This window comes from Tachysurus vachellii, chromosome 23 (assembly GCF_030014155.1).
Source record: "Tachysurus vachellii isolate PV-2020 chromosome 23, HZAU_Pvac_v1, whole genome shotgun sequence".
In the NCBI taxonomy this organism is placed as follows: domain Eukaryota; kingdom Metazoa; phylum Chordata; class Actinopteri; order Siluriformes; family Bagridae; genus Tachysurus; species Tachysurus vachellii.
The window spans coordinates 12,876,234-12,904,145 of NC_083482.1; the positions used below are offsets into that span (position 1 = coordinate 12,876,234).

The 27,912-nt window shown below is 35.0% G+C and overlaps 1 protein-coding gene and 1 long non-coding RNA gene across 3 annotated transcripts; one reads left to right on the top strand and one right to left on the bottom strand.

The window, feature by feature from the left end:
- Nucleotides 1-23,070, bottom strand: slc6a2 (solute carrier family 6 member 2). Of its 2 annotated transcripts, none has more exons than XM_060859369.1 (15): nt 22,989-23,070; nt 22,163-22,605; nt 19,577-19,708; nt 18,700-18,937; nt 11,848-11,986; nt 11,043-11,177; nt 10,688-10,791; nt 8,380-8,504; nt 7,939-8,051; nt 6,685-6,813; nt 6,085-6,184; nt 4,619-4,719; nt 3,187-3,354; nt 2,891-2,962; nt 1-2,193 (listed from the first exon to the last, which is right to left on the bottom strand). In XM_060859369.1, exons 2-15 carry the CDS (start codon nt 22,428-22,430, stop codon nt 2,170-2,172), a joined length of 1,848 nt encoding a protein of 615 aa, XP_060715352.1. In that variant the 5' UTR covers nt 22,431-22,605; nt 22,989-23,070; the 3' UTR covers nt 1-2,169. The 2 variants fall into 2 exon arrangements, with proteins under 2 accessions (XP_060715352.1, XP_060715351.1); XM_060859368.1 differs by lacking the exon at nt 22,989-23,070 and adding an exon at nt 22,728-22,909.
- Nucleotides 22,420-27,904, top strand: LOC132838784 (uncharacterized). Its single transcript, XR_009647663.1, has 3 exons — nt 22,420-22,556; nt 24,054-24,272; nt 27,799-27,904. It is a non-coding gene; the product is annotated as an uncharacterized LOC132838784 (long non-coding RNA).
- Nucleotides 27,905-27,912: the final 8 nt, after the last annotated feature.

A 27,912-nucleotide genomic window follows, 5' to 3' on the forward strand; every position in this document is an offset into this window, starting at 1 on the left:
TGTGGTAACCTCTTTATTGTAATAATGTGCGTACTTTAAGTTCATCATAGATATCTATCAGCTATGAACAGGACATGTGGATCTGTAAACATTGCTCAGTAACATCAGTTTACCTTCTTGTGGAAGAACCACCCCAGTTACATAGAACATGTACACACACACATATATATGTATATCATATATATAAAATTTTTTTACAGTATCACCTTTACTTACATTCAACACGTAATATTACAGTAGACATTCTACATTTAAAATACTTTACATTCACGTTTCATTATAAAGAATCTGATAAATACAAGATTAGATATATAACAAAAGAATATATTTATATATAGGAATATATTTATTAATTAATATATCTAGAGACCACAACTGTGGCTTGATCCCAACCAGTTACCATGTTTACAATGTATTGTATATATCTGAATGCATTTCCACTCAAATATAGAAAATACAAGTAGAATTTTGGCACTTCTAACAGTTTTTGTTTCTTCCAAGTAAATATAAGTAAGTAGTGTTTTTTATTTATTTGTTTTTTAAACTTAGGATGCAACACAAAGTTGACCTGAGAGAAATTCTCAAAAAAATAAGTAACCCTAACAGACACACACACACACACACACACACACACACACACACACACACACACACACACACACACACACACACACAAAAAATCATCAGGGAGAGATTATGATATGGACATACATGTGTAACACATGAAACAGAACTCTGTATACATTCACTCACATTTATCTCATTTATACGTCTAAGCAGTTAAAGGTTAATGGTTTTGCTCAAGGGTTGAGCAGTTGCAGCTTGGCAGTGCTGGGATTGACAACATTCAGTAGTCCAGTGTCTTAGCCACTACTACTTCAATGTATTCAATCTTTTCAAGCACAAAACAAAAATAATAATAAAAAAACACCAAAACTCAGTTGTGCCAAAAAAGATATTTTTTTGCCTATCTTGAAATAATTGCTTATAATTTATTATAATTGCTTATATTTGATGGTCTCTACTCTTAAATCTCGCATTCTAATCTCATAGATTTATTTAACAAAACTGTAACAGTCAGCCAAGGGTTTTTTTAAAGAAAAACTTTAAGATCAATATAAAGAAGACAAAAAAGATGTATATAATCTAATCCATTTGGTGTATATTTGTAGATGATAAAATATTGACCATTAGCTTTAGAGCAATATTGAACATGACATAGATATTCTTTTGGCATAGTGCTAACTTAAGGATAACTATCCTTCATTATATTGTATTCAAGATTTTGTCATAAAACTCAATCTCTGGAGTGATATTAATTTTCTTAGAACTGTTGCTTTTAGGGAATCTCTGTTATCTTGTAAATCCCTAAAATATCAAGTATCCTTGGCATTGTGTCTGTGAAGGTTCCTTCTAATTTTAATGTTGTGGGTATAGTAAAGACCCCTTTTGGTCTTATTAAAACAGATTAAAAATATTAGTAAGTTTCCAGTAAATTCTTGATAAGGCACTGACACAGTGGTGTGTGTCTACAAAGCAAAAACTATGCCAGGATACACCATGGCAAAGAAGGGTATTACTGCTACTATGGGATACAAATGAATGTCTTGGATCCTAACATTACAGCTAATAAAGCCTAACATTAGTTGGGAAATGTGTTGGCCCATAATGATTTGACAAATGGAAATAAATATTACAGTGGAAAGAACTGTGTGTCACTATTCATGCCCTCATACACACATGCTCATATATACACACACCACCCACACAGACAAAGATTAAAATAAGCGACTAGCGACTGTGACTATGTGTATTTTTATCTTTGGAAACACTAAAGGTTTTGCAGGGTGAGATGACTTATAAAGAATAATAATAATACAGTTAACTAAAAATGGTCATACTTTTAAAAATGAGGTTTTGTAGATGTAATGTTTTAAAAAACATCATAATATTAAAAAAGCAAAATACAGACATTTTTCTCCACCAATGAGAAAAAGAGACCCACATGACAGAAGCAGAATTGTGCAGACAATAGGGTATGTGGTTGAGATACACAGAAGTCATCGCTTCACTTTGTCCACTTCCCTGGAGGTACATTTCTCTCAGGGTTCACGTATGGCACATCAGACGCCTGGGATTTTAGAAGGCTTTCCAGCACCAGTGGTCACATCAGATGGCAAGCCAATGTTTGAGCTGTAAAACCAGGTGTATAAGAATACTTCATTGAGATGCTGACTAGATCTAAAGTAAACAGCACTCACGCTTCATGTGGTAGAGTTAACATATTAGTCTTCAGACGTAACTATGTGCACATGAAGAGCTGGATATTTGCATCTTAATTCCTAATTCAGCTGTTAATCAAAGTACACTATCCATTAATCACTATGTAACAACATTGAAACTAATAACATATGTACAGAATGAAGTTCTGATCCATCCATCCATCCATCCATCCATCCATCCTTCCACCCATCCATCCATCCATTTATAGATCTATCTATCTATCTATCTATCTATCTATCTATCTATCTATCTATCTATCTATCTATCTATCTATCTATCTATCTATCTATCTATCTATCTGGTTGTCTGCCTGGTTGTCTGTCTGTCTGTCTGTCTATCTATCTATCTATCTATCTATCTATCTATCTATCTATCTATCTATCAGGTTACAACAACAGATTATCCAGTAATTTATAGTTTTACATGTTTTTTACATGTTACGTGTTGTGTGTTCTTAATCAAAATTGTTTCATTTCTGTTCTTTAGTCAGTGCCCACAAGTGATGGTATTAGATCTCTGTCTTTTTATTGACAACTCTCCTATTTGGTGTTATAGTAGTTTTGATTTTTCAGGTTAGAAAAAACTTTCACCCGAAAAAAGTTCCTACCTTGAACTGCCTGATGTTTCCCTCTGCCACCAGGTGATGTTCGTGCTCTGGTGTAATACAGTATGCTATCCTCTGTAATGGAAAATATAATTAATAAGCTAGAAACTATTGAAACAAAAGGAAGATTACATACATAACACAAAATAGAATATATACAATCAATAGTAGAAAAGATCAGAGATTATTACATGAATTAGCAAAATGCTGCTTTTTTTAGAACGTATAGTGTAACTTTATTTAGGCTTTATTGTGTTGAGTAACTGGGAAGCTGGTAATATTAAAGAAGCAATGCTAACCTGCTTGAAGGTGCCTGGTACACTGAAGAATTTGTAAATGGCATAGAGTGGTACAAACATCATAGAGGAAAGGGCAATGCCCCAGCCCACCACAGTAGCCCAGGCAGGAAAAGCATAGCCTTCATATTCCATATTGTTGGAAGTGACAATGCTGGCAATCACCACAACCTAAAGACAAGGTCATGCCATAAGAGAGCATCATCCAATCATTCAGTAGGGTGTGAGTGAGAAGACACATTAATAATATTGTTATTGCTCCTATCACATTTTACTGCATCCTCCTGTGCTTATTTCAAACAAAATAGGATGTGTGTTTTGATGTGAAATATTAAACTACCCTCATTTATGGCTGGTTATGGCTGTTCAGATTCTTCACCTCTTAACAGGTGTCATATAAAGACCAATCTTACTCCTTTGTTCTTTCCTAAAGTTCACAGAGTTGTTAGCAACAAAGGAAAGAATCTTGCCTTGGTCCAGGTGGAAGAATGATCTACTCAGACATGGTCATATGCTTCTCATAATCCTGTTTATGGGTGCCTTTTAACACAAGCATCTGTGTTTGATAAATAGTTATTAGATTCAGAAAGAGACCCTGAACTTAGGGTCTGTTCAGGATTGGATGTAATATATCATCATCTTTTCCGGATTGGATGTGAAATATTTTGTTTTACTATGTATGAAATTGCTGAAAAAATGAATGGAGTACAATCTAATCCCTGTCAGTAAATCCATTACAAGGCACCAAGATGCTTCATGTTGATAATGTGATAATTGCACTAATTCAATTTAGTTTTTCTTCACAAAAGGTCAGAGCCACTTTATACAGTCCCAGGATCATGCTGCATTGAGCAAGCCAATGGAGAGGGAAAAAAATATGCAGCTGAAATACAAAAAAAGAAGAAACCTTGAGAGGGAACAAAAGCTCAGAAGGGGAGCATCTTTCTTTGGCAAGCACTAGGTATTTCCACAACATGATTTAGTGTGATTAAGCAAGGGAAAAAGTCATAGTAGGTAGTTAAAAATTCGAATGTGTCAGTTTAATCCGCATATTTTTTTACTTTCAGCATGGTTTAATATCGTATGTAATGCTATGATACAAACAGCAACACAAAGTTTAAAGCAAGTGAAGATTTTTTTTCCATAATCATACTTAAAACATGTGGTTAAAAATACACATAGTTAAAAATGTATATAAAAGATAAACTGTAAAGCAGTTCCATAGTTGACCAGATGAAAAGTTCAAATAGATTTAACAAAAAATCTGGCTAACAGGAAATTTTTTGTTTTAAATGCTTTTTATTTAGAAAGCACATGGTACTGTATGATTGCAGACTCAAAGCATTTGACTTGGTTTTAGCTACCTCACCTTTCACAGAGTGTGTTCTTATGTTAGCATAAAAATATCAGCTTAATTTTTATCATCAATACTCACCAGCAGAAAAATAGGACTGACAAACTTCCAACAAAGTCTCCAGTAGATTCCTGGCTTGAAGCCCATCATTTGTTCAATGTCTTCACTGAATCTATCCACCCCTGAGACACACACACACACACACACACACACACACACACACACACACACACAGACACACAAACAGACCACACACAGTGAGGGAATACACTGATACACCTTATCAGCTAGCATCTGCACTCTCAGCTTGACCAGAAAGCTAACCTTATAAATTATGCATTGAAACTATAATAATAGGTAAGGAAATGAGACTGTCAAGGCTAAGGAAGCAAAAATGAAAGATGAGTATTGCTGTTAAATGTCAGACAAATGTAAATTAATTCTTCTATCAGTAACCCTGTTACTTTGCAATATTTCTAAGTTAAGTGCAAGAAATGTAGCATGACTTATTAGAGTGAAAAACGATTCATACAGTAGGCCCTGGCTATGGTTTGGATTCATAAATGCAAACATCCTTTGTATGACCATATGACATAATCCTGTGGTTTGATATATATTTCAGAAGGGTCTATTCATTACATTATATCGGAATCATAGCATATGGTTTGCATTTGTGCTGTAAAAAATATTATTGTCAAGCCATGTTATGCTTAAACCTGCAATAGGAAATAAAGGGGGAAATTTTCACAATATGACATAATAACATAACCAAGGACTTGAACATAACCAAGTGTGAAAATATCAATGCTTCACAATATAAATCAAACATGTAATAACATACCAGTTAATACTAATTGAAGTATTATCACTTTTTCACAACTTAAAATCTTACTTTCTTAAAAGCTTTTTTGAGAATGATTTTTCCATAAAATCATATTGGGCCTCATTTTTAAATCTGCTAAAAACCTGCTTATATTCAAATAATTCAGGAATTATATTGGATTATGAATTATAATTATATTTTAAAAATTAATTATATGGGATGATGGATTATTGGATTAAGAATAATTTTATTCATTTTGTGCTCCTAGATGTCTGTCCACTTTACCGTTTATGGAATTTTGTAGGTGCTACTACATGCAAATGAATTGTGACTCATCACTGTGCATGATCTGCATACATACATGAGTACAAAGAAAATCTTTTGTATATCTTTGTTGAAAGTTTTGGAGTATGCAAACATTTGCACACAACTTAGCAAAAGATAAATGAGGCCAGTCAGCCTTTATAGCATTGTTCCTATAAGGTGACAAAATAATGAAAAGAATTGTAAGAGTGAATGAAAATAAAAATAAAAAGGTGGGTGAAGTTGTGGTGCTGCTCAGTCACAAATAGTTTTTTTTTTTGGTTTAGTTCTGGTCAGTAATATCATGCAATTTCATGTGTACTGTATGTGCAGCCATGTATGATAGTATAAGGTATAATGTCCTATAGTGAGTAATTCTTTGGTATTGAAATATTTGGCTTGGCTGTCCTGAATCACCTACCATAGAACCAGGAGACGCCTATGGCCTCCACAAGAACTCCAAACAGAATGGACGTTCCTGCAGCATAGTGGTCCAGTAGAGTGAAAACATAGATTCCTCCCTATAGACAATGGTATGAGAGAAAAGGGAAAAAAACACCAGTGATGAACTATGACATACATTTGTGTGTCAATTCATGTAGTAACTCCATTTATCATTAATATTTTTCATAAATGTTTATTCGTTAAAGTCAATAATTTCCTGAAATCTCATAATGACCATTGACCACATGCACAAAAAGGCATGTGAGCCAGGATACAATAGCTCTCTGTTCCTTACAGCCTACAGATCAAATGCTAAGATATCTTTAGAATCAAGGGATTCTAAAAAACTAGTGTTTTATATAAGCATGCAAAAAGGCGATATGTCTCTGATATTTATTATCCAGCTTTTTCATAAGGTATGGTTTAGCTAAGTAAGGAATGCATGTCAAACATGTTTTGGAAATATAAAATTTTTTCGTTTGAGATGTATGGCATCTCATACAAACTGCTCATTTACACTGCTTCAAAACATTCCCACTATCTTACTTCCACTGTTATATAATGAGATGATTCATACTTTCGTTATGCACAGTAAAGCAACCAGGAAGGTCCCAAATGCAGTGATGAAAGTGAACAATTTCCTGTTTCTCCTTAGGATCTTGAAGTCATCTGTGAGTCCAGTGATGACAGCTTCCATGCCACCCATCTGAACAAGAAGAACATAGTATAGGGGTGAGCCGAGGGTTAAATGTTTTTTGTGTAAGGGGTTAAATGTTTTTTGTGTGAAGTGATTGCTTTGATTATCTGTTGACTGTTTTTGTTTCAGTTTTATCAGGATTTCCATGATGTGTTTCTGTCAACAAGATAATTTCCTCAGAAGTTATGCTGGTGACAAAACTACAAAGTACTTCAATGTTGCCAACATCATGTTTTGGGAATTTGTGTGAAATATATTATTACAAAGGTCAAATTGTGTTTTTCCAGAAGATCTGTGGACAATCTGGTAAGTTTTTCTTTTCCATACTTTAGTCGAAATAACAATACCGACAATATTTGTTAGTTTAGGCTTCCCTAAAAGTCTGGGCACATACATGTATGTACTCAAAGACTAATTTTATAACATTATTTTATCTTTATCTTTTTGTTCTGTTAAGTCTGCTTATGTAAGCATACTAGTTAGAACTACCCGTAAATGCATTTTCTGTGGAAATTTTACTTAAAAACCCTCGCAAATTAGCTCATGTGAGCTCAAAGTGAAGATATAGAACATCAATTTGAGCATAATCTCCTGTCAGTTTAGCTATGAAATTAGCTACATAAACATGATTTAAATATCCTCTCAGCAATCCTGCATTAACAGTAGCAGGATTATGTTACATTAATGATAATGTAATCCTGCTACATTAGCAGGATTATGTTATCTTTATGCCTAGTCTTAACAATAAAGATATGGAACATTTATAAGTCTTACTTCAAGCTAGCTACGCTTAGCTAACTGGTTAGTGTTAGCATAAAAAAACAAGCAATATAGTTTGGGCTTCACCTCACATAAATCATGTCATTATCCTGCTCTTTATAGCTAGATGGCTAATAAAATATTCAATTAAAAATAAAATGCTTGGACAAACAGTCCATGAAGGTTAATTACTTCCTTCTGTTTACTTCTATATATGGACACAAACCCAAAAGTCCATTTCCACCATTTCCATTTTCATATACTGTATATCATGAAATGTAGCAAAACACTGATATGAGAAAAAATTAATTGAGAAAAATTGATGTTAATTGAATTGAGATTAAGATTTTATTTATTCCTCAACAGGCTACTCACAGAGCTGTCAATGCCTAGGGTTAGAAGCATGATGAAGAAAAATATGGCAAAGAAAGTGGAGCCAGGGAGAGTAGAAATGGCCTCCGGGTAAATAATGAACACAAGCCCAGGTCCTGCATTCAAACACACAATAGATGGAGTAGTATACACTGATATAACAAGGAATAAAACAAACACAAAGAGAACTGCAAAAATAATTAATAATAAACAATATATTACAACTCACACAAATACTACTGTAAATAATCCACTGACTGAACTGATTTTCATTACATTCATTGATTTCTGAGTATCAGAGTTTCTATTAATCTGCACATGAATAAATAATTCAGAATTATAAAATGATGTTATCAAGGATCTGCAAAGTAATCATGTTAGAACATTTTTTTAAGCTGATTAAAATATATGTCTAGAGCTGATAAAGAGATGTGACATACACACCATCTGTGGCCACTTCCTTAATGCTGACGCCATGCTCATGAGCCATGTAACCCAGCACAGAGAAGATGGCAAACCCTGAGAAAAAACTGGTGATGCAGTTTATGGTGCTGGTCAGGAGGGCATCCCTGCAAGAGGCAAGAGCACAATACATCACATGTTTACATCAGTTAGATTTTGCATTATTGCTGTCTTGGTTTGTTCCTTTTATCACATTTATAACATTTTTAAGTGTTAAAACTGTATTTCTGTATTTACTTGGATAAATAATATTTCTTAAGTTAGGGGTCCAGTTAGGGGTCCAAGCATTGAAGGTAATTTGACACAATGACATGGCATCATCCAAAAAAAAAACTCTCTAGTGCCCCAGATAGGGCAAGGAAGCAGCAATGGACTGCTGCCTCATTCAGGGTTTATTCCTACATTGCATCCAGAGTTCCAGTCATAAACTCCAGATCTATGACATAAATGATGATACTAACGTTAAATGATTGCAATTCTTTAGGTCAATCCAAGTCAGATGGTTATGACTGCAGATAAAGGTATTTCAAATCCATTACACATATCACAGATTCATCCAAATGGAAACAATAGAGTTTTTATGTGATTCAACCATTGTGCAATGTCCAGTGGCAAAGGCTGAAGCTATTGAAAATTCTGTATTTTTAAATTAAAGTAAAACTTGCAACTACTATCTATGATCGCACTAATGGATCAATCTGTGTTGTCACAAAAACATGGACTCTTTCACAGTGTTACTGCTTTCTCCTAAACAAAATAATAAATCTCAATTGACATTTTATTGGAACCATCTCTTGGCACTAAGCAACTATTTTGTAATTTAATCCAAAGACTAAAGAGCCTTGGTTCCCCACTAGCATGGAGCCAAGCTATTGTTCATCGCAAATGGGGGAAAATAAGGTTAATGATAAATGGGACCCTGTGTGAGATCTCGTTTAATTACCTCATCGAGCTATCATCGGGCTGGTTAGCATGAGCTCAGGTTTTTAACCTAGGTCAACAATTGACTTCAGAGTGTTGTTAATTTTTGTCTTAGTGTCAGAAACATGTCCAAATGTTGCCAATTTGTAGTCTCCATGCATAGAAGTATACTTAAAGTGTATGTGAAAAGCTTAGTATATTCGCGGCTAAGAAGTTATTTTGATTGTTGTTGTTGATTGATATTTTGATAACTGATCTGCAATTTGGTTTAAACAGCTTCTGCAAAGTGACACAACAGAACAGCATTTGCCCTAATGTGATTTGAAATCACAATGACATCGTAGTCATTCATAGCCCAGCGACCAAAATTGGCCATGCTGTCTAAAGTGCGAGAGGTGTCTTTATTCTCTACCCTGTCAATCGCAGCAACAGTAACCATTTGTAGACATCTGTGAGCCCCTGTACGTGGAAAAGAACAGTTAGTGCTTTCCTCTGAAAAGCCACACTGTGACGTTATATGAGCAACAGTTTGAAAAGATGCAGTGGATTCATTACAGAACAGACTCAGTCTCAGAGGTCTCAGAAGAAACCTCAAAAGAAACCATGTGCTAGTCCTAACCCTCTTTACTTGGTAGCTGTCATGTGATAAGGCAGAGCTCGGTATAGGAAATTGGAATTGGCAAATGATCAAATTAGTAGAAAATGGGGTAAAATCCCCCCCTGCCAAAAAGGCATTGGCTTTTGCTTCAAGTTTAAATGAGCTCTTCTGATACTGTATCTGAAACCAGTGGACTTATATATTGTGGCAATATATTTTTTAATTGTTTCTGTTGGAAAAGGTAAATTAATATAATTTTATATAAATGAAGAAAGGGCTAAATGTTAATCCTTATCCCTAAACCTACAAAAAGTTTAACATGTCGTGTGATTTGTTACAACCTCTTATTTTGTTTTGTATGGTTTGACAAAGTATTATGCAGGTTTATGTTTTTTTGATAAATCGCAATGTTTCTCTTTATTTCAAGAAGACTTTACTGAGATACACACACCTAGCAACAACACAAAAACTCAGTAAGGCTTATCAGTAAGGCTCAACCTCTTCTATCGGACGTGTCCTTTGGACACTGACACAAAGCATATATCTCATGCTAAGAGCACAAATTTGACACTGGACACAGCTCTTATTTAATTAAGCAACAGCTCCAAGGAGAAAGATAGAGATAACCATCAATTTCCATGGACCACTGTCTTTTTAATGACACTGAAAGATGGGAATGAAATGCACAGCGCTGTGTTGTACATGCTATAGTGCTGATGATGGGGCCGAGATAACCAATCCCAAAAGATCACATCAATCACTATGTCCTACCTATAGCAGTTGTTGTCAAATTTATTGTAACTGGCAAAGGCGATAAGCACACCAAAACCAGCCCCCAGAGAGTAGAAAATTTGAGTGGCAGCTTCAATCCAAACCTGCAATGTACAATAGATAGCAATAGATTCAGATGCTGAGACATAATATATATAGATAACACTGCAAATGACAATATTGATCATTGAACAGAAGAATGAAGTTAGTCCCAAGGATAGTACATAATATTAAAGAATATGCTTTATTGTTAATATATGTAAATAATATTACTAATAACAATATAAAAATATAGTATTGATTAGTTGATAGTTAGTTATTAATGTTCAATTTCACCTGAAGATAAGAAACTTACTTGAGGATTGTTGAGTTTATTAAGGTCAATGTGGAGGTACGCACGGATTCCGTTCATAGCACCAGGTAGTGTGATGCCTCGGAAAAGCAGCACCAGAAGTACAATATAGGGCATGGTGGCAGTGATATACACCACCTACACATGATAAATAAAAATGTTCAGCAAGAGTGTTCAATAAAGATATAAAGATTAACGTAAAATCACATTCAGGATTAAAAATACAATTACACATTATTTTCCCAAAATGTGAGAAATAGTTCCTTCCTACAAACACTTTCATACCTACTGATCAGAACCCTCTTTAATGCATAAATTATTAACCGGATTATTAGATGCTTTCATTAATCAGAATCATGTGTAAGCAGTTGCATATATGCATAGGTATGGATTTGCATATTTGTTTCACTACACTATAGCACTAACATTTCAGTGGTTAAGGTTCAGGCCCTTAACCCTCACTGCTCTAGGGGTGCTGTATCATGGCCGACGCCGCGCTCTGACCCCAAATTCCAAATATTGAATATGTGAAGTAAGAATTTCAATGTGAAAAGGCTTCTATTCTTCTACATAACACTCTATAACTAGAATTGGGCTTTCATGATCATCCCATGTATTTACACCACATATTATTTTATTGCATTGCCATCAAGTATGTGATGTATGAACCAACTTGCTGACAATCTTTAGCATAGATGTACAAAACTATAATATATAATGTGCAATGTCTAATATATTCAGCATAGTACAGTACATAGTGCAATATATTGTCGTTTAATTTTAAAAATACGCTCAGGCTATTTAGTACCTTCCCAGATGACTTTACGCCTTTCCACAGACTGAAGTAGAGAATAAAGAAGACCACCACAAGGCAAAGCGTCAGCTCCCAGCGAGGTTCTCCCAGGTCACTGATGCCTTGACTCTCGTGAATGCGCAGTACCTCTCGTCTAAGCAAAGAACAAAATCCATGTATTTTCGTAAGTCCGACAAATTTAAGATTGTAATTCATGATAATCCTTAATACACATTATTAAAGCATAATTTTATCAGAGTTAGCGTGAGGTTTGTGATTTAAACAGAATTTGATTTACTAAAATTAAAATGGTGTTCACACTGTAACTCATTTTTATCAAAGGTGGCAGAAGTCACAAAGCATAAAGGAATGTCTCATTCGCTATTCAAAGTGCTGACCATCAGAACAACACACTTATCCAGAACACACCACTCACATAAGCAACAGTGGGTTATTCAGAGGACATCAGGAGCACTTTTCCTCCTGGCAAAGTACATTTTATCAAATTAAGTTAAAGCAAACATGCATTTCACTGCTTTCAGGAACTCCTCAAAACTGAGATCTTCTGACAGGCTTTGGGTTCTCATCAAACAAGACTGTGGTGTGAGTCATATGGTTTGTGAAGTTATCATGTAAAACTAAACCTTACACTGAGATTATTTAGTTTTTCAGAAAAAAATTAAATTGCTGGCTGAATGCATAAAAGTAAAAATAGAAAGAAACAGCAAGAAATGTTACCATATTTGTTGTTTTGTTTCTGATTTTGTTTATTATAATGTGGTTGACTAATAATTATGCCATTGGACTACTCATTGGAAGACTGTGATTCAAATCCCAGGCCCAACAAGTTGCCACTACTGGGCATCTGTGCAAGGCCCTTAACCCTTAATTGCTCAGTTGTATAAAATGTGATTAAATGGAAGACTCTCTGGACAAATGCATCTAGAAAATGAAATGAAATTACTTTTATTCTTGTGTTTTTGAATTTGCCTTGTGTTTCCAAATTTCTTGTTGTGTCTCAGAATGTGCTTTTGTTTCGAAATTTGCTGGTGTTACTGAATTTACTGTCATGTTTCTAAATTTGATCCTTTTTTTCCCAAAGTTTTGTTTGGGTAAAGTATTTTTTTTTTTCCAAATTTCTTGTTATGTTTTTAGTTTTGTGGTCATGTTATGTGTTATGTGTATACCCGTGTGGTGGGATTCTATGTCATAATAGTTGGATGTGTTGTGTGGGATAAGTTACTGTTTATCGGCCAGATATACAGTATGGTCTGTTCTTTTAGCTAAACACATACACACCCCTGTGGGACTTTTCTCTTCCATCAGATCCTATTCCTGCTCTGTGGGTTTCCAAAGGTTTCATAATTTTATGGCTGCATAAATAAGAAAGGATGAAAAGTACCACCCACATATGGGGCCTCACCTCAAAAGACATAAATATTATTCGTGCTGTATTTCTCTTTCTAGGTGTCAGAGCAACATATTAGTTCCATACATTCGGAGAAAAAGCATTTATGATCCAGATTCCCAGAAGTTCAAAGGGAAAAGAATTTAAGGCCATTGTTCTGAAATGCCAAACCAACCCATATAGGAACATACTGTTTTGTGCTTTTCCTTCCGAAATAAAAACTCTCATAAAGAAGTTACTGTTTCCTGTTCATTTCATGCCTCTTCATTTGCATGCGGATAGACTGCAGAGTAAAAAAAAAGACTAAAATTTAAATTTTGCCTTTAATTGATAGTTATTTTCTCTTCAGAAACGTTTGTAAGAATTTTGCCTTATTTTTGCTGCCATTTAAAATTAATGCTGAAATACTTGTCTATGTGAAACCTGGGAAAATATGTCTTTTATAATCTGAAACAGATCTCATCTGTCTCTGCTAAATCTTCCAGAGTTAATGTTTAAAATTCTACCATCCTGCTTCCAATCTGAATTGACAGCTTTCTTTTATTGCCAGTCTAGTGGTCTGAGTCCACTGTGAAAATACAAGCATCAAGTAATACTTCTTAAATTATTCTTCCTGGTCAGAAAGTAACCGATGCAAGAAAACCAATGAATTCTAATTCTAGATTACTTACTTATTTGTATGTTTTATTGATTATTTGTTTTGTTTGGATCTTGTTTATGGTATGTCACAAGGATTTGTTTAACTGGTGCTCTTCTTTCTGAATCTTTAACAACGAAATGAAACAAAAGTGTAGACTTGTCAAACGTAATTGGTTTAGTTAAATTCTGTGAAAAAGGTCAGTTTATCTTGCATATAGATGCTATAAGATGCTAGCAAGCTCTATCACATGGACATTCCACAACATTAAATGTATCTTTAAATTGATAAAAATTTATGACATTATTTAACATTGTAACAGTGTAAATAAGTCTGGAATATAAAATAATAATAATAATAATAATAATAATAATAATAATAATAATAATAATAATAGGTTTTTTAAGAAGAAATTTTATACCTGTCTGGTTCTTATCAGTTTGTAAGAAATAACACACGACAGACAGTCTTATACCTGAGTGATTTGCAAACACGTTGCTAGTTTTAACTGTTTATAGTTACCATGTAATGGTAAAAAATTTGATTCTATTATTGCTTACATTGGCAAATGGTGTGTTTGCCATACAGCCCCCTTTATCCAAAAAAAACAAAACAAAAGTGATAATGTGAGAATTTCTTGCGATATAAAAGAACCAGCAATGCTTATATGCAGTACTTTGTTGTTTCGTTCAATTTGGAAGAAGCACCCTTATGCCCTAGACAAAACAGTTATTGGATTGGATTTACCCTTCACAACATCTGAACAGTTACAAAAAAGAACAAATAAAGAAGCAAACAAACAAACAGAAAACAACCCACATCAAAATTTATCCAATAACTAGCCAGGATACCGAGCCTAATATTATTTCTCCTTTACAGTCGTTATTTAAAGAAACTCCATGTAACATCTATTCTAAAATCAGAAAATGCCTTTTTCTCGTCATCAACCAAATTTAGATTTTCAATGGAGAATCCTTACTGACAAAATAATTATTTCAAAACTAGGTTTAAACTGTGTCTGGAAATGTTTTTTTGACAACTACTATTACTTCCCACCCACAAGAGACAGAGATTGACTGGTAAAACAATGGACTGAAATGAAATGTGGGTGGTAAACTGGCTGATGTAACTTCCTCTTCTTGACATTGTCACACTTTCTTTTCTATAGAAATCATAATTGATGGCCTACTGTAGAAAGATACAGTGTTGACATGTGACATAAATAAGTCAGCGAACAACTTCCTTAATGTTGGGGTTGCCAGACCTATCTATTGTTTTCTGTTACTTTAAGTTGTCTATATTGTGAATTGTCTTGAAAAGTGCAAACCACGTCAGTGAAGACTTGCCAAACATCCAGTCCAACAACAGAGCTGAAGAATCATTTTAGAATATATGTGTCTGTGAATATTGCTTTCTATCTGTGTAATTGCTGACCACAAGTTCTCCTATGTGAGTCCATCCACTTCATAACCAGTGTGTAAGATAACGGTTCTCGGGTCCACCAGCGTAGCTAGATGATATGGATTTTAATGTTACAGTTAAAAAATCTATTATCATTGCTATATTATAGGCATTCCCTGGTGGTCCAGCAGCAGGACCCGCACTCTCACTGTGGACATGGTTCAATTTCAGGGCAGGGACCCAATCTATCCACTGAGGTATTACCTCTCAGTGCTGGTCCCAAGCCCAGATAAAATGAGAAGATTGCGTCATGAAAGACATCTGGCATAAAACCTGTGCCAAAATCAAAATGTACAGATCATATTATCTGATGGATCTGCTGCATTCACAACAACAATAACTGAATTTAGTGACTGCTCACTTGAATTGGTGTAATCCAAATTGTATTAACTCACTTTCATTAATTGCACTATCCTGGTCAGGATCACAGTGGATCTAGAGTATGATAGAATATTAAATTCTTCACCAAGCCGCCCACTGGCATGTTCTTGGGAGGTAGGGGGAAACTGGAGAACCCAGAGAAAACCCACATGGACACAGGAAGTATATGGATAGAAAATCCAGTAACAAGGCAGTGACCTGCTGTGCCACTGCACCACCGTAATCCAAACCTCATTAATTTAACAAGAAGTCTTGAAATCTCTTAAACACTGAAAATAATTATGATATGATGATGGTGAAAGGTTTGAAAATCACTAAAAATCATTACAGTTACAATATATACAGTATATATATATATATATATATATATATATATATATATATATATATATGTGCAAAATATGTAGCTATATTTAATAAATGAGCATTGAATATTTTAAATCATTGGATTATGTTGATTAAATAAAATCTGTAAAAGTTCATAGAATGTGTAAGAAAAGCACTGGTGTAAGACTCCAGCTGGATACACTAATGAGACTAATCATGGAGTCCTGCGCTTGTTTATTAGACTCAATGTCAGGCTTGTGCAGGCCAATGAAAGCTGTGAAAACCATGCATCATTAAGTAAGAAACCACAAGGAGAAAGGTAGCCATGTAAGACATAAAAAGAGAATGAAAAACATAAGAGAAAAGCAAACTGTAACTAATATAATGATGAAAAGTACACATCTCTTGTAGCTTTCACTAACTTTTGTGTGTAGTATTAAACAGCTTTATTGTGAGACTTTTGTGTCTTTCACTTTAACAAAGACATCAAACACCACCTTTCTGTGTTTAGATAAAACTATATTTATCAAGGGGAAGACCTCTGCCCAGTGCGTTGAGATTTTCCGCTTACAGTACACACTCAGGAATGCTAGTACATGCAGAAACTACACATGTTTCCAACTCAGCTCCTCTGCACTTTCTGTATTTATTTCCCTCTGTGTCTGAATGGAATTCGTCTGGGATGTCTGGTTGCCTTCCACCTTACAAAGACACGGCAGTAGGTGGTAGCTATTATAAATTGCCCCAGGTGTGAACGAGTGTGCCATGTGATGGACTGGAATCCCAAACATGGTGTATGCCATAGAACTCATAGAACTCTTTTGACCATCTTTTTGCATTCAGATGAACCAAAGATAAGTCATGATATTCATGATATATCATACAGGGGCCAAATAAAAAAATGCTTTTAATCCATTCTGATTGGTCAGACTGTTATTTAATTGTCCATAACACAGACTGGATCAGAGGTACACACTGCAAGTTAAATCACAAGTTTATATTAATAGTTTTCAGTGAGGAGCTTTTTTTCAGAAAGAGTCTTCAGTGTCTTCTTTAATATTAAACCCTGTAATAGTTTTTCATTGTTAGCTGAATGATCATTCTCAAAGTCAGTAACATAGACCCACCTTAATGTGTGTTTCTGTGCATATATTAAATACCTTCCCTGAAAAACACACTCATGAAAACACCCTCAGTCAGTCATCACTATAAATAAATAGCACTAATATTCGTCTAGCCTGAATCAACTCAAATAAAGCTCTTGGTACTAATTTTCCACAGAAAAATCACAATTTCTAAAAGTCAGCAAAACATAGCTCAGATGCCTAAGTGTCCACTGTATGAAGAATTCAAAGTGTCTGGATTATGAGTGAACATCTCTAATATTGTTTACTCTGCAGTCTATCCTCATTTTATAATCATGAATCACTGGAAATGAAAACCTCTTTGTTTAAACCCCTGGGCATTAGCAGCAGACTTCCAGGAACTTTCTTCTAGAGTTTGTCTTATTACAAGTGCACAAGACTCACAAGTATGCAAATCTTAGGTTTTGCCTAATAAACTTAATATTAAGATGCAAATTATACTGAGACACACTGACAAAAAATCTAATACGTTACAAAATTATGTATAAAGCCAAAAATGAAAAATAAACTATTATATGAGCAGGTGCTCAATGTCATTGCAAATCAACTCCGTGCTCTATCAAATTAATCACAACAATAAAAAAATTAGCTGAAAAAATAAAATTCCTGGAAGTGTGTTCATTCAAATTCCGATCCAGCAATCTGGTCCCCAAATGATACACCATCATATTTATAATTAGGAGGTTTATTTTAAAGAGAGCTACATTCTGAATGTCTCGCACATGATTCTTCCTGCTGGACAGAAAATTTTCCATTCCAAGTTTCACTCCATATACAACATGGAAGATTGTTGGAATGCAAACTGCTCTACTTTTAAACAGCCACCCAATGCTTGTATGCCCCACTGCTTTTGGCTAGACCAAATCAATTATGGCACCTTCCACGCTCTACTACTGTTAACGATTAACGCCTGAAATCATTCAACACGTCCCAACAGCAGTGTGATCCGATTTACTGCAAGGTTTTTCCAGCTGTTCCTTTTAATCTAAAGAATCACATCTTAAGTTGCCAATAGATGCTTTATGGAAATGTTACTAACACAGAAATACTGTGGTGGCAAAAAGATGGAAAATAAAAAAGCTTATCATAACAGCCATGAAAAGACTATTAATACACAGCCCAAGCTCATGAAAAAAGTGTAATAAATGCCAATAGTGCTACTCTTCACTGTGAACTTAACCATTCATAAATTTTCATAGTGTGGGATGAGAGCTGGCTCATATAAAAATGCAAATTGGTAGTCGTGATGTACTGTACCGTGCGTGTAGATTGATCTGAAGAACACATCTGAGAAACTGCATAACAATGCTAATGGAGACTTAATGGAGACAAGAGTGAATGCACTTAAACTATCCAGAGTAGAAAAATGAAGTGAAAGATGACACTGATGTCCTCAAAAATAAAATAAAAAAAGCATTTGGCTCGGCAACTCACTGATGCAATGCTAGGAAACATGTCCTTAGAACAAATAAAATATAAGATGTGACATTAGGAATGATTAAACTCACTCATAGAACTCAGCAGCAGGCGTTCGCTTGTACTTGGCGTAGGTGCCGTTGCCCAGGAGAAGCGAGCCATTGATGAGCTTGGGGTCTTTGCACATGAGGCTGTTCCATGTGTTATTACAGTGCTGCCAGGGCAGCTGACTCGTGAATGAGGAGAACAGGTAGTACAGAGACCAAGCTATAATAACGTTGTAGTAGAAGCCTACATACAAAGCTATGATGATCACGGTATAACCAACACCTGTGGATAGATGGAACAGATCATTTAATGCATTTAAAAATATAAATAAATAAATAAATAAATAAATAAACCTGGGGGCAGTGGTGGCCAAAGTAGTTATTGGTTATACAACTCTTTTGGTTGTTGATCGAAAGGTTTGTGGTCAGTGGCCAGCACTGCCAAACTGCCACTTGTTGAGCAAGGCACTTAACCTTCCCTGCTCCAGGGGCGCTATGTCATAGGTGCCCAGCACTCTGACCCCAACCTCTGTAATGTATAGCTTTGGTGTTTTGGTGTAGAGAGAGTGATACACCAGAGAGTGATACACCTCCCATATGTCTTTAGCTGAACTGATAACCAATGACTATGAAGGTCAGACCAACAGAGCCACAAGTTTATTCTTTTAATTTTTCACCTGTGTGTAATACGACTGTGTAATACAATTAATGCTATTTTATAAAAGGGACATATACCTGAACACTAAAACTTCTGAACACAATTAGTTAAACATATTAAAACATATATAATATTAATACATATATATATATATATATATATATATATATATATATATATATATATATATATATATATATATATATATTCATATTAATTCTTAGAAGGTAATAAAAGAAAGTAAAAAAGATTTTAAAAATGCACCTTTGAAAACGGGACAGATCTTCCATACAGTGGCTGCCCCTTCTCTGTTATACTGACCCAAAGCCAGCTCCATATAGAACAGCGGCATTCCCGCAATGAACAGGAAAGTGATGTATGGGATCAGAAAGGCCCCTGAATAAAAAGGATTTGCATGAGTGTTATCTTTTAAGAAAAATAAAGAAAAAAACAAAACAAACACAAAGAAAACGGAGAGGTGATCACACTGTATACTGACAGTAACACAATAAAAACCCTTTTGTGCATTTGTATTTGATATCTTTTTATATTATACAACTCAGCTCAAATTTCATTACAGAGCTGGAAACAAGGTTTACAAAGTAAGCACTAGAGCACTAGTTGATAAGGGGTATGGGGTAAAGTTTGATTTCAGACTCAGATCTCATGCTCATATGTCTTTTTATAAAAAAGCAGATGTCACATAACAGATGTGACAGTGTTTGATCAGAAAATATCAAAGCTTCATATCGTCCTTGTTTTATGGAGGTGTGCAGGAAAACTTTCTCTTTGATACACTGCCGTAAATATACCGATCTGAAAATGTCACTGCAGAAAAGATACCACGTTTACACTAATACTGACTTATAATTAAACAGCAACACTTGTACTGCTTCTCTAAGGAAATGGCACAGTGCTGGACTGTCAGAATCCTAACATCATGTGTTGCTTTCCCATCAGTTAAAGCTTCTCTAGAGGTTACTGGGTGGTAAATTTGGGAAGCATTATTTGCAAAATACTGCTTAAAATTCTAATTAAACATTTGACATGAAACCTGGCTTACCTCAGTTGATAAACTTAAAATAAGTCTGCACACAAACATAAAACTTTAATGCTTAGTGAAAATACAGGAGCAAACTGTCATGATTCGCAGTTCATTTTACTCTGAAACACTGCCAAGAGTGCCGATATTTTATTTATTTATTTATTTTTAAAGAAAATACTATACAAACCATACCAGATAAAACAAATTGGCTCAATAAAGTGAATAAGAAGCTAGTGTAGGATTTATCCCAACTGGAAGACTGAAAGTGGTTACGTCAATAAAAGCCAAATCTGAATCATTCAATTTCTGTTGACTTTTCAAGAAGGGAGTGTAAGTACCTTTGGCAGACATCGCACTAACCTACATTTGGATTTTATGTTGTTAGAGAAGCAATTCCAGCCAGAGGCCTTAATCAGGGCATCTGTGTGACTGATAAATCGATGATCTTTTTTTTTAGCTCTACTCATACATCTATGATCAGTTTGCATGGTATCAGAGCAACAAGGGTAACCAAATGCTGTAAGGGTACTTAACCGCCTCAAATAACTACAATGTGAAGGATTATGGGCATTTTTTCTAAGTCAAGCAGCACCACTCCATTAGCACCAAAAAATAAAGTCAAATAAGCACCAAAATTACCTGCTCTGAATAGACTGTGCTTTGTGAGTTCATTGAGTAGATGGATAGAACAATTACATAGTGCATACTACAAAATATAAAAAAATCTTACACATTGGCACAAACATGAAGCTTGGCACAAACTTGAAGCTTGAATCTGAAGACTCTTACTGTGTTTCTTCTATTATAAGAATGCTTTTTTCTTTTGGAGCTTGTTCATTTTTCCTAGTTTGCAATTTTTAACAAAATTTTAATTTATAAACTGAATATATGCCACATCTGTATTGTATGGAACGATTACAAGTTAAAAGTGCTTGAACGTAAACACTAATGAGTATTATAGATGAAGAAGCTGAAATTCTTCATCTATAATACCAGGTATCTAGTGCTAGTCCAAGTCCTTTTATGACTGATTTCTGTGCTATTCCATCCCTACATTCATGTTCATTCTCCCAGGTTCTGGGCTCCTCATTGTCCCTCATGCTCCATGTCCTTAAACACTTAAACACCCCTAAACACTGTGCTTCAATCTTTCCACAACCGCTCAATTATCTCTTATTTTAAAGGCGGAATGACAAAATGTCTCAGCACTTTTATCTGCCTTCCTCCTCTATCTTGTTGTTTTTTGTTTTTTTCTTCATCATCTGTATCGTATGTTTTTTAGTGTGAGAATTTTCTTGTCTGTTGTGACGCAACCAGGAGTTTAAGAGAGGTGCTATATGAAATAAACTTATTATTATTTTTACTATAGTTAGTAGTACTACCCAATACTCTGACATATCATGCAGCCAACACTAATAAACTCTTCTATGTGTGGTGAATAATGTAGGAGGAAATGTCCCTTATCTTCTGTTCTTCGATTGTACTGTTGATAAGTGTGTGGCTACTTTGTGGCGATCTAAGATGCTATTTTTTCTTTTTCGCTGAAGATAAAATAGGAAACGTCACCACATGTTGGATCCCATCTAGTCTAGAACCTTCACTTGATCAAATACTTGACTTGTATTATAGTTGTATGAGGTTTGTAGCATGCAAACATTTTTTAACTGGTCTTCATAAATGTTAGAAGTCATCTGTGCAACAATTTTGAGATATTACACACTTGACCTTGCAATTAATGACATTAGCCCTTCAGTGCACACAAATACTTAATACCGCAGGCATCACGTTTCTTTACGCGTACTCACCTCCGCCGTTTTTATAGCACAGATAAGGGAACCTCCACACGTTGGCCAGGTCCACAGCGAAGCCGATGACGGAGAGCAGGAAGTCCAGTTTCTTGCCCCATGTCTCGCGCTCTGGCGTCTCGGTGCATGTGTGCGTACGGGAACTCGTGTACTGCAAGCCGTTGCGCTCTTTGACCAGGATGAGCTCCACATCCTTCTTCTCCACGGCGTACGGTTTGAGTGGGGCCACCGACGCCAGCTTGTGCTCGGGCATCACCTGCACATTCATGATGGCCGCTGATGTGCATGCGCTACCTGGAGAAAGGCGGGACGGGTGGCCGGCGCTCGAGTCAGTACTGGCGATGATGATGTTGATGGTGATGATGCTGGAAAGGAGGACTTGAGGAAAAGAAAGGTGATAAGGACGAGTTGGTTTTGGCTTGCCTGCTACTCCGCTTCATTAGCTATAGAAGAGAGACAGAGGAAAGAATGAGGAGAAAAAAGTTACTGAACTGATAAACCGAAAACCCTCGAGAGTGCTTTGTTTTGTTTAATGAGTCCTCAAGATATTAACTTATACACTTACAAAGTTTGCGTGTTAAAATAAAAGCGTGTTTGTTAAAAAATGGCAAACATTCAATAAGCATCTACAGATGTTAAAGCATCTACAGCTGTTAATTATTTCTTGGCGCATTAACAGTAGTAATTTCTCGCGCGTATCGCTGTACAGGAGTTATTAAAACTAATCCTTGCATTATAGATTAACTGTTCTGGCACGACTCGCTGTTAAATAAGTTAACTTCCATCTGTCGAGTAAAGCATTTAAAGAAGAGTTTAAAGTCCGTACTTGGGAGTTTGTGGTTGTTGGTCCATGCCCGGCTGTTCGTGCGCTCCGGACACGAATGAGAGTCTGCTGCCCATTCTAACAGGAGCCAGAAGTCTCCCCTCCCTTAGAGTACAGGACTATTTAAATTGCCATCCTCCTATTTTTCCACGTGGTATTTTACATCTCAGCCTGCTTCGTATAGGTTTATTTATTTCATTTCTTTGCTCCCTTTAGTTATTCATTATGTTTCCTTTTTAGAGCGCAAAAATGAATAAATGAATAAACCAAATAAAATATAATAAATAATTAAAAAATAAATGACAATCAGTTAGAAGAAATGGCTATAGCAGGTCATTATTAAGTACATGCAGTGTAACCCTGGATATAAAGCCAAGACATATCTAGACATGCATAAAATGAATAAAAATATAAATTTAAACTTCTTAAATATGAACAAAATCTTACATTTCTTGCAGTTGTAGCTGAATTATTATACATGCTTTTCTGGTTGCCGCTCTGTCTTAATAGACATTATGGAAAATTCATCAAAATTAATCTTGACACAATATGTTTGTACTTACAGTAAGTACACTTTACAATAATTCTAAATAAACAAATCAGACTAGAGATGCTTTAAATTGCATGCTAGGTGTAGTGTGGTTTAACCTTTGTTCGCGCTTCCTATATTCTCAGCAAAACTTTTGCAAAAAATATAAACAGATAAAAAAACAAGACCTTCTTAAAAAGTTATAATCTTTGGTTTAATTGGATGTTTCTCTTCTCTTCTTCTTCATTGATTCAATTACCATTTTCTAAGAAGCAGTAAAAGCATCATGTTCCATGTGTAATCGAATCCTACACGGCTTTAGCCAAAGGCTACGATTTCTATTAGATATAGGTGATCAGTTCATCCCATTAAAGTCAATGAATGTCCATTTAAAGCTTTCCAGTGCTTCTTTTATGAAACCTTTACAGGCCTGTTTTTTGGTGTTTTTTTGTTGATTCTCTGGCAAAGATTAGATAATATAAAGAATCTGGTTACACAGACTGATTTATGCACTCATTAAGTGTATTTTCTCTCTATAGAAACAGGAATTTGTTCATACCACTTCAGTGCCACACAGAAGGGAGACGGTGACCCCAGCAAAGGACAAACAAACAAGATGTTCTCGCACTGCGGCATACCCCAAACACGGATCCTCCTTCATCATCGATCCTATGAGCACTATCCGTTTCCACAAAATCTGTGCTAATGCAATGATGAAAACTCATGACCATTTTTAGAAGACAACAGCAACAACATTTGTAAGTTTGTATTTGCTCTTATGTAAACCTGATGTGGAGAAACATGATATGTAGAAGTGGGTAAAAGTTGTAGTGGATATGGTTGAAGTAGTAGTACTTTCATGTGACTGCTGAGTGGTTAATTTTTCATTGAGAAATACCCAAAGAGTAAGTTGTTTAATTACCATTAAAAATTCCAATATGATCTCATGCTTGTAAAGGGGTAACAGTAATTTGTATAGAGAATTATGGAGGTTTGGATTTGGGTTAGTTAATGATTTGTATCTGTTTAATGACTGATCTAAAATCACCCTACTTAAGCAAACATATTTAAGCAAACATATTTCACGACTTTTTAAATAAAGAATTTGTAGAGATTACATATTGCCTTTTGCCTATGTTTGATATGAGGGATGTCAATATATACACTATTGTTCTCAAGTTTGGGATCACTTGTAAATTTCCTTGTTTTCAAAAAAAAAAAAAATTCTACCCATTTCAGAAAAATAAAGATGATTTTGAATAAAGATCTACACCATCAACACCTCTGGTTCCACATGTTCAGTCTCATGTTATGTTCGCCAATCCAAGTGAATCATTTTATAAGACAAATGGATTATTAGAAAAGTCACAGCTGAAATTGTTGTACTGAGAGAAAAATAAAGTGGCCTTAGGTTACTTTATTATCTGGAGTATCATGAGTTGGATTTGTTTACAGGTTTAAAATTGAATCGAAGGTACTTTCTATCTTTTCATGGCAAGAACATCCCTTACAAAGCTGTAGTATTCAACTGTCTTCATAACCGCACAAACTGGTTCTAACCAGAACAGTACAGAGTGGGAGGCCCCCACTGGGCCCGGAAAAACTAGAAAACAGGGACATGGCCAAGTAATTCCAAGCTTTTGAATAGTAGTGTATATGACAGGGACCATCTTGAACAAAGCCTGTAATGTACATACAATAATGTAATGTACATATATTTTGGAAAATGTTAGCTTTGTCAGAACAACATGTCAAGTTTCTATGTAACATCCATCGAAAGAAAGCACGATTAATGATAAAAGCTAAGCATGACCAAAATAAAAGGGAAGGAAAAGGTCTGTGGGAAGGTTATTTTTTCAGAAGATTGTCCATAAAATGCTTGACACTGGTTCAGTGAGAGTATACATGGCAGGTGTTGAAAAGCCTTGGGGCACTGGGTGAAAGGTTGATCATTAAGCTAAACAAAGAGCAGACCTGTGTTGTTTTTTCTTTAAATTACAGTACTTCCAGTGGCCTTTCAGATCAAAATTACAGGTTTGCCGAAGAGTTATTCACGACAAGAAACAGTGTATATTATTATTATTGTACAATGCAAGAACAAACTCAAGTTGTATGAATAGATACAGAGTTTAGAGTAATGGTTAAGCATGGGATTCCCTTCCATACATTTTTACTACAATTTCACTGATATGTAATACAAATGCAACTTGCAACTCTGCTTGTTTGAGAAATATATTATATTAAATTTATCTTAAGATAAGGTCGATAAATTGATCAGTACTTCTTCTAGGCTTAAGTCTTCACAGTGAGCATATCAAGCTGTCAATCAAATCGTCTGCAGGTTTTATTTAAACCGATCGGTGTTACCCTTACATGACACACGTGTGGTCCAAAGTATGCAGTGCATACTTAAAGGGATATATGAAAAACATTATTCTTATCCTGATGGTAAAATAAAATGATCAGTAATTTCAACCAATAAACATTTCTTTTAATGACATGCACTTCTAAAAAAATACAATAAAAATAACACAGCCTTGAGAACATGCTGAACTATTCACCGTTCATATAAACAGTGTCTCATTGTCCAAACCAAGTTTATTTGGATGTTTCAGATTACATAAATGCCCTACAAAATGAGATTATTATTATTAGTTACTTCATTACAGTTAAATACACATTTTTGTTTAAATCTAATTAAATGGTGATCTAATAACGATAGCATGTATTACACCATATGACACAATGACATCAGTGAGAAGGACCTGTACTTACAGTATAATGTACTGTATATGTTGGCAATTATCTCTTTTCAATCCCACACAGATGACCATGATACAGGACAGGGAATTGATGTCATTATATGAATTAAAGAGAAATAAGAGCTGAGAAGGCTTTTTAGCAGGTTTTATAGTGAATTAGTGTTATAGATTACACAAATACTGTCCTTTTCCTTTACTACTAACATAGAAAACTGCAAAAACACTGCTCAATATGTACATCATTGTTAATTCATCCACGTGTCTCTGCTTGCACAAACGTGATCTGCAAAAAGAAATAAAAAGTCAGCAGGCTCGGAAAAAGGTCCCCTGTAGGTTCACTAGATTGCTCAGTGTGTATAAATGTGATAAAAGATGCCAAATGCCATAAATATATATATATCATAATGTTAAGTGCATTTAAGTAATGAATTAAATATGATGTCGCATACTGATATAGGAAAATAATGTGAAAATGACTCGACACAGTTTTTTTTCTATAGCAGCATCCTCCAAATGATTGTATTCCTCTTGTACAACCTTATAACAACATTTTTGCCAAATATTGCATTATGTATTAATTAAGGAATGACAAAATGTACTTATATAACATCTTTTTCAATATAATTATTCACTGAAACAAGTTAGTTCCTATTTTCACTTATGTTCATGTATCTATACACTGTCATTTCTTCAGCAGCCTTTCTTTTTTAAGTGATGTATCTGTCATACAAGTGACTATGAATTAGCTGTTACTATAGAAACAACCATGTATGACAATTTTGTATGAGATCTGTGAGAACTTATGAACCTGAGTTCGGACTGGCCGTAGAGCTGGCTGCAAGAAAAAATAATTCAATAACCAGAAAATTGACTAAATATTGAGCATACAACAGTTAGTGTTAAGTTTAACCCTGTGTCTGGTTTTATGAGTATGTGTATCACATTAACTTTCTGTTCTGTGGAGGGAATACGAATCAGATGACAGAGCTAAAGAAGAAGGAAAGCTGATATCTCCAGACCTCTGAATTGGTCTTATATTTGCACTTTAATAGATATTTTAATTTGAATATTGAGAATCACCTAGATGCATATGTGTGACTGAATCACTGAAAGGCAAAGGTTAATATTAGGGTTAACATTTGAATTACATCCCTCATTCATGTGCACAGGAGTCTCAAGAGATCAGCTTTGTAGACAAAAAGGTACAGAGCTTTTACTAAAATGTTTTATTACTCCATATTGCTGGTTATTCTCTGCTACTCTGGAATATCTTATTCATCCAAGTAATGACTTTGATTAGTGCATTTTTATACAACAATGTGGAAATGTAAAATAAGAAATCACAGAAAATACTTGTCTGGATCTTGGTGAAAATATTGAGACAAAAACGCAAATGGAAAACCACAAGCATTAACAATGACGTCTTTTTCAACTCTTTTGCAGCTTAGCTTGCTCTTCTGTGTCTGGGAGTTCCTTTAAATTCAGACACGATTACATAAATATTTCCTCGCTCTTTCCTCAGAATAAAAGAGCTGTAAGAATAAGCATGGTGTCGTCCAGAGGTTTCGAGGAAGGGCTGTCCTGTGTTTGTGTTTCACCCTCCGGGAGGTGCCGTTATTGTCCCTTTTGCCCAAGG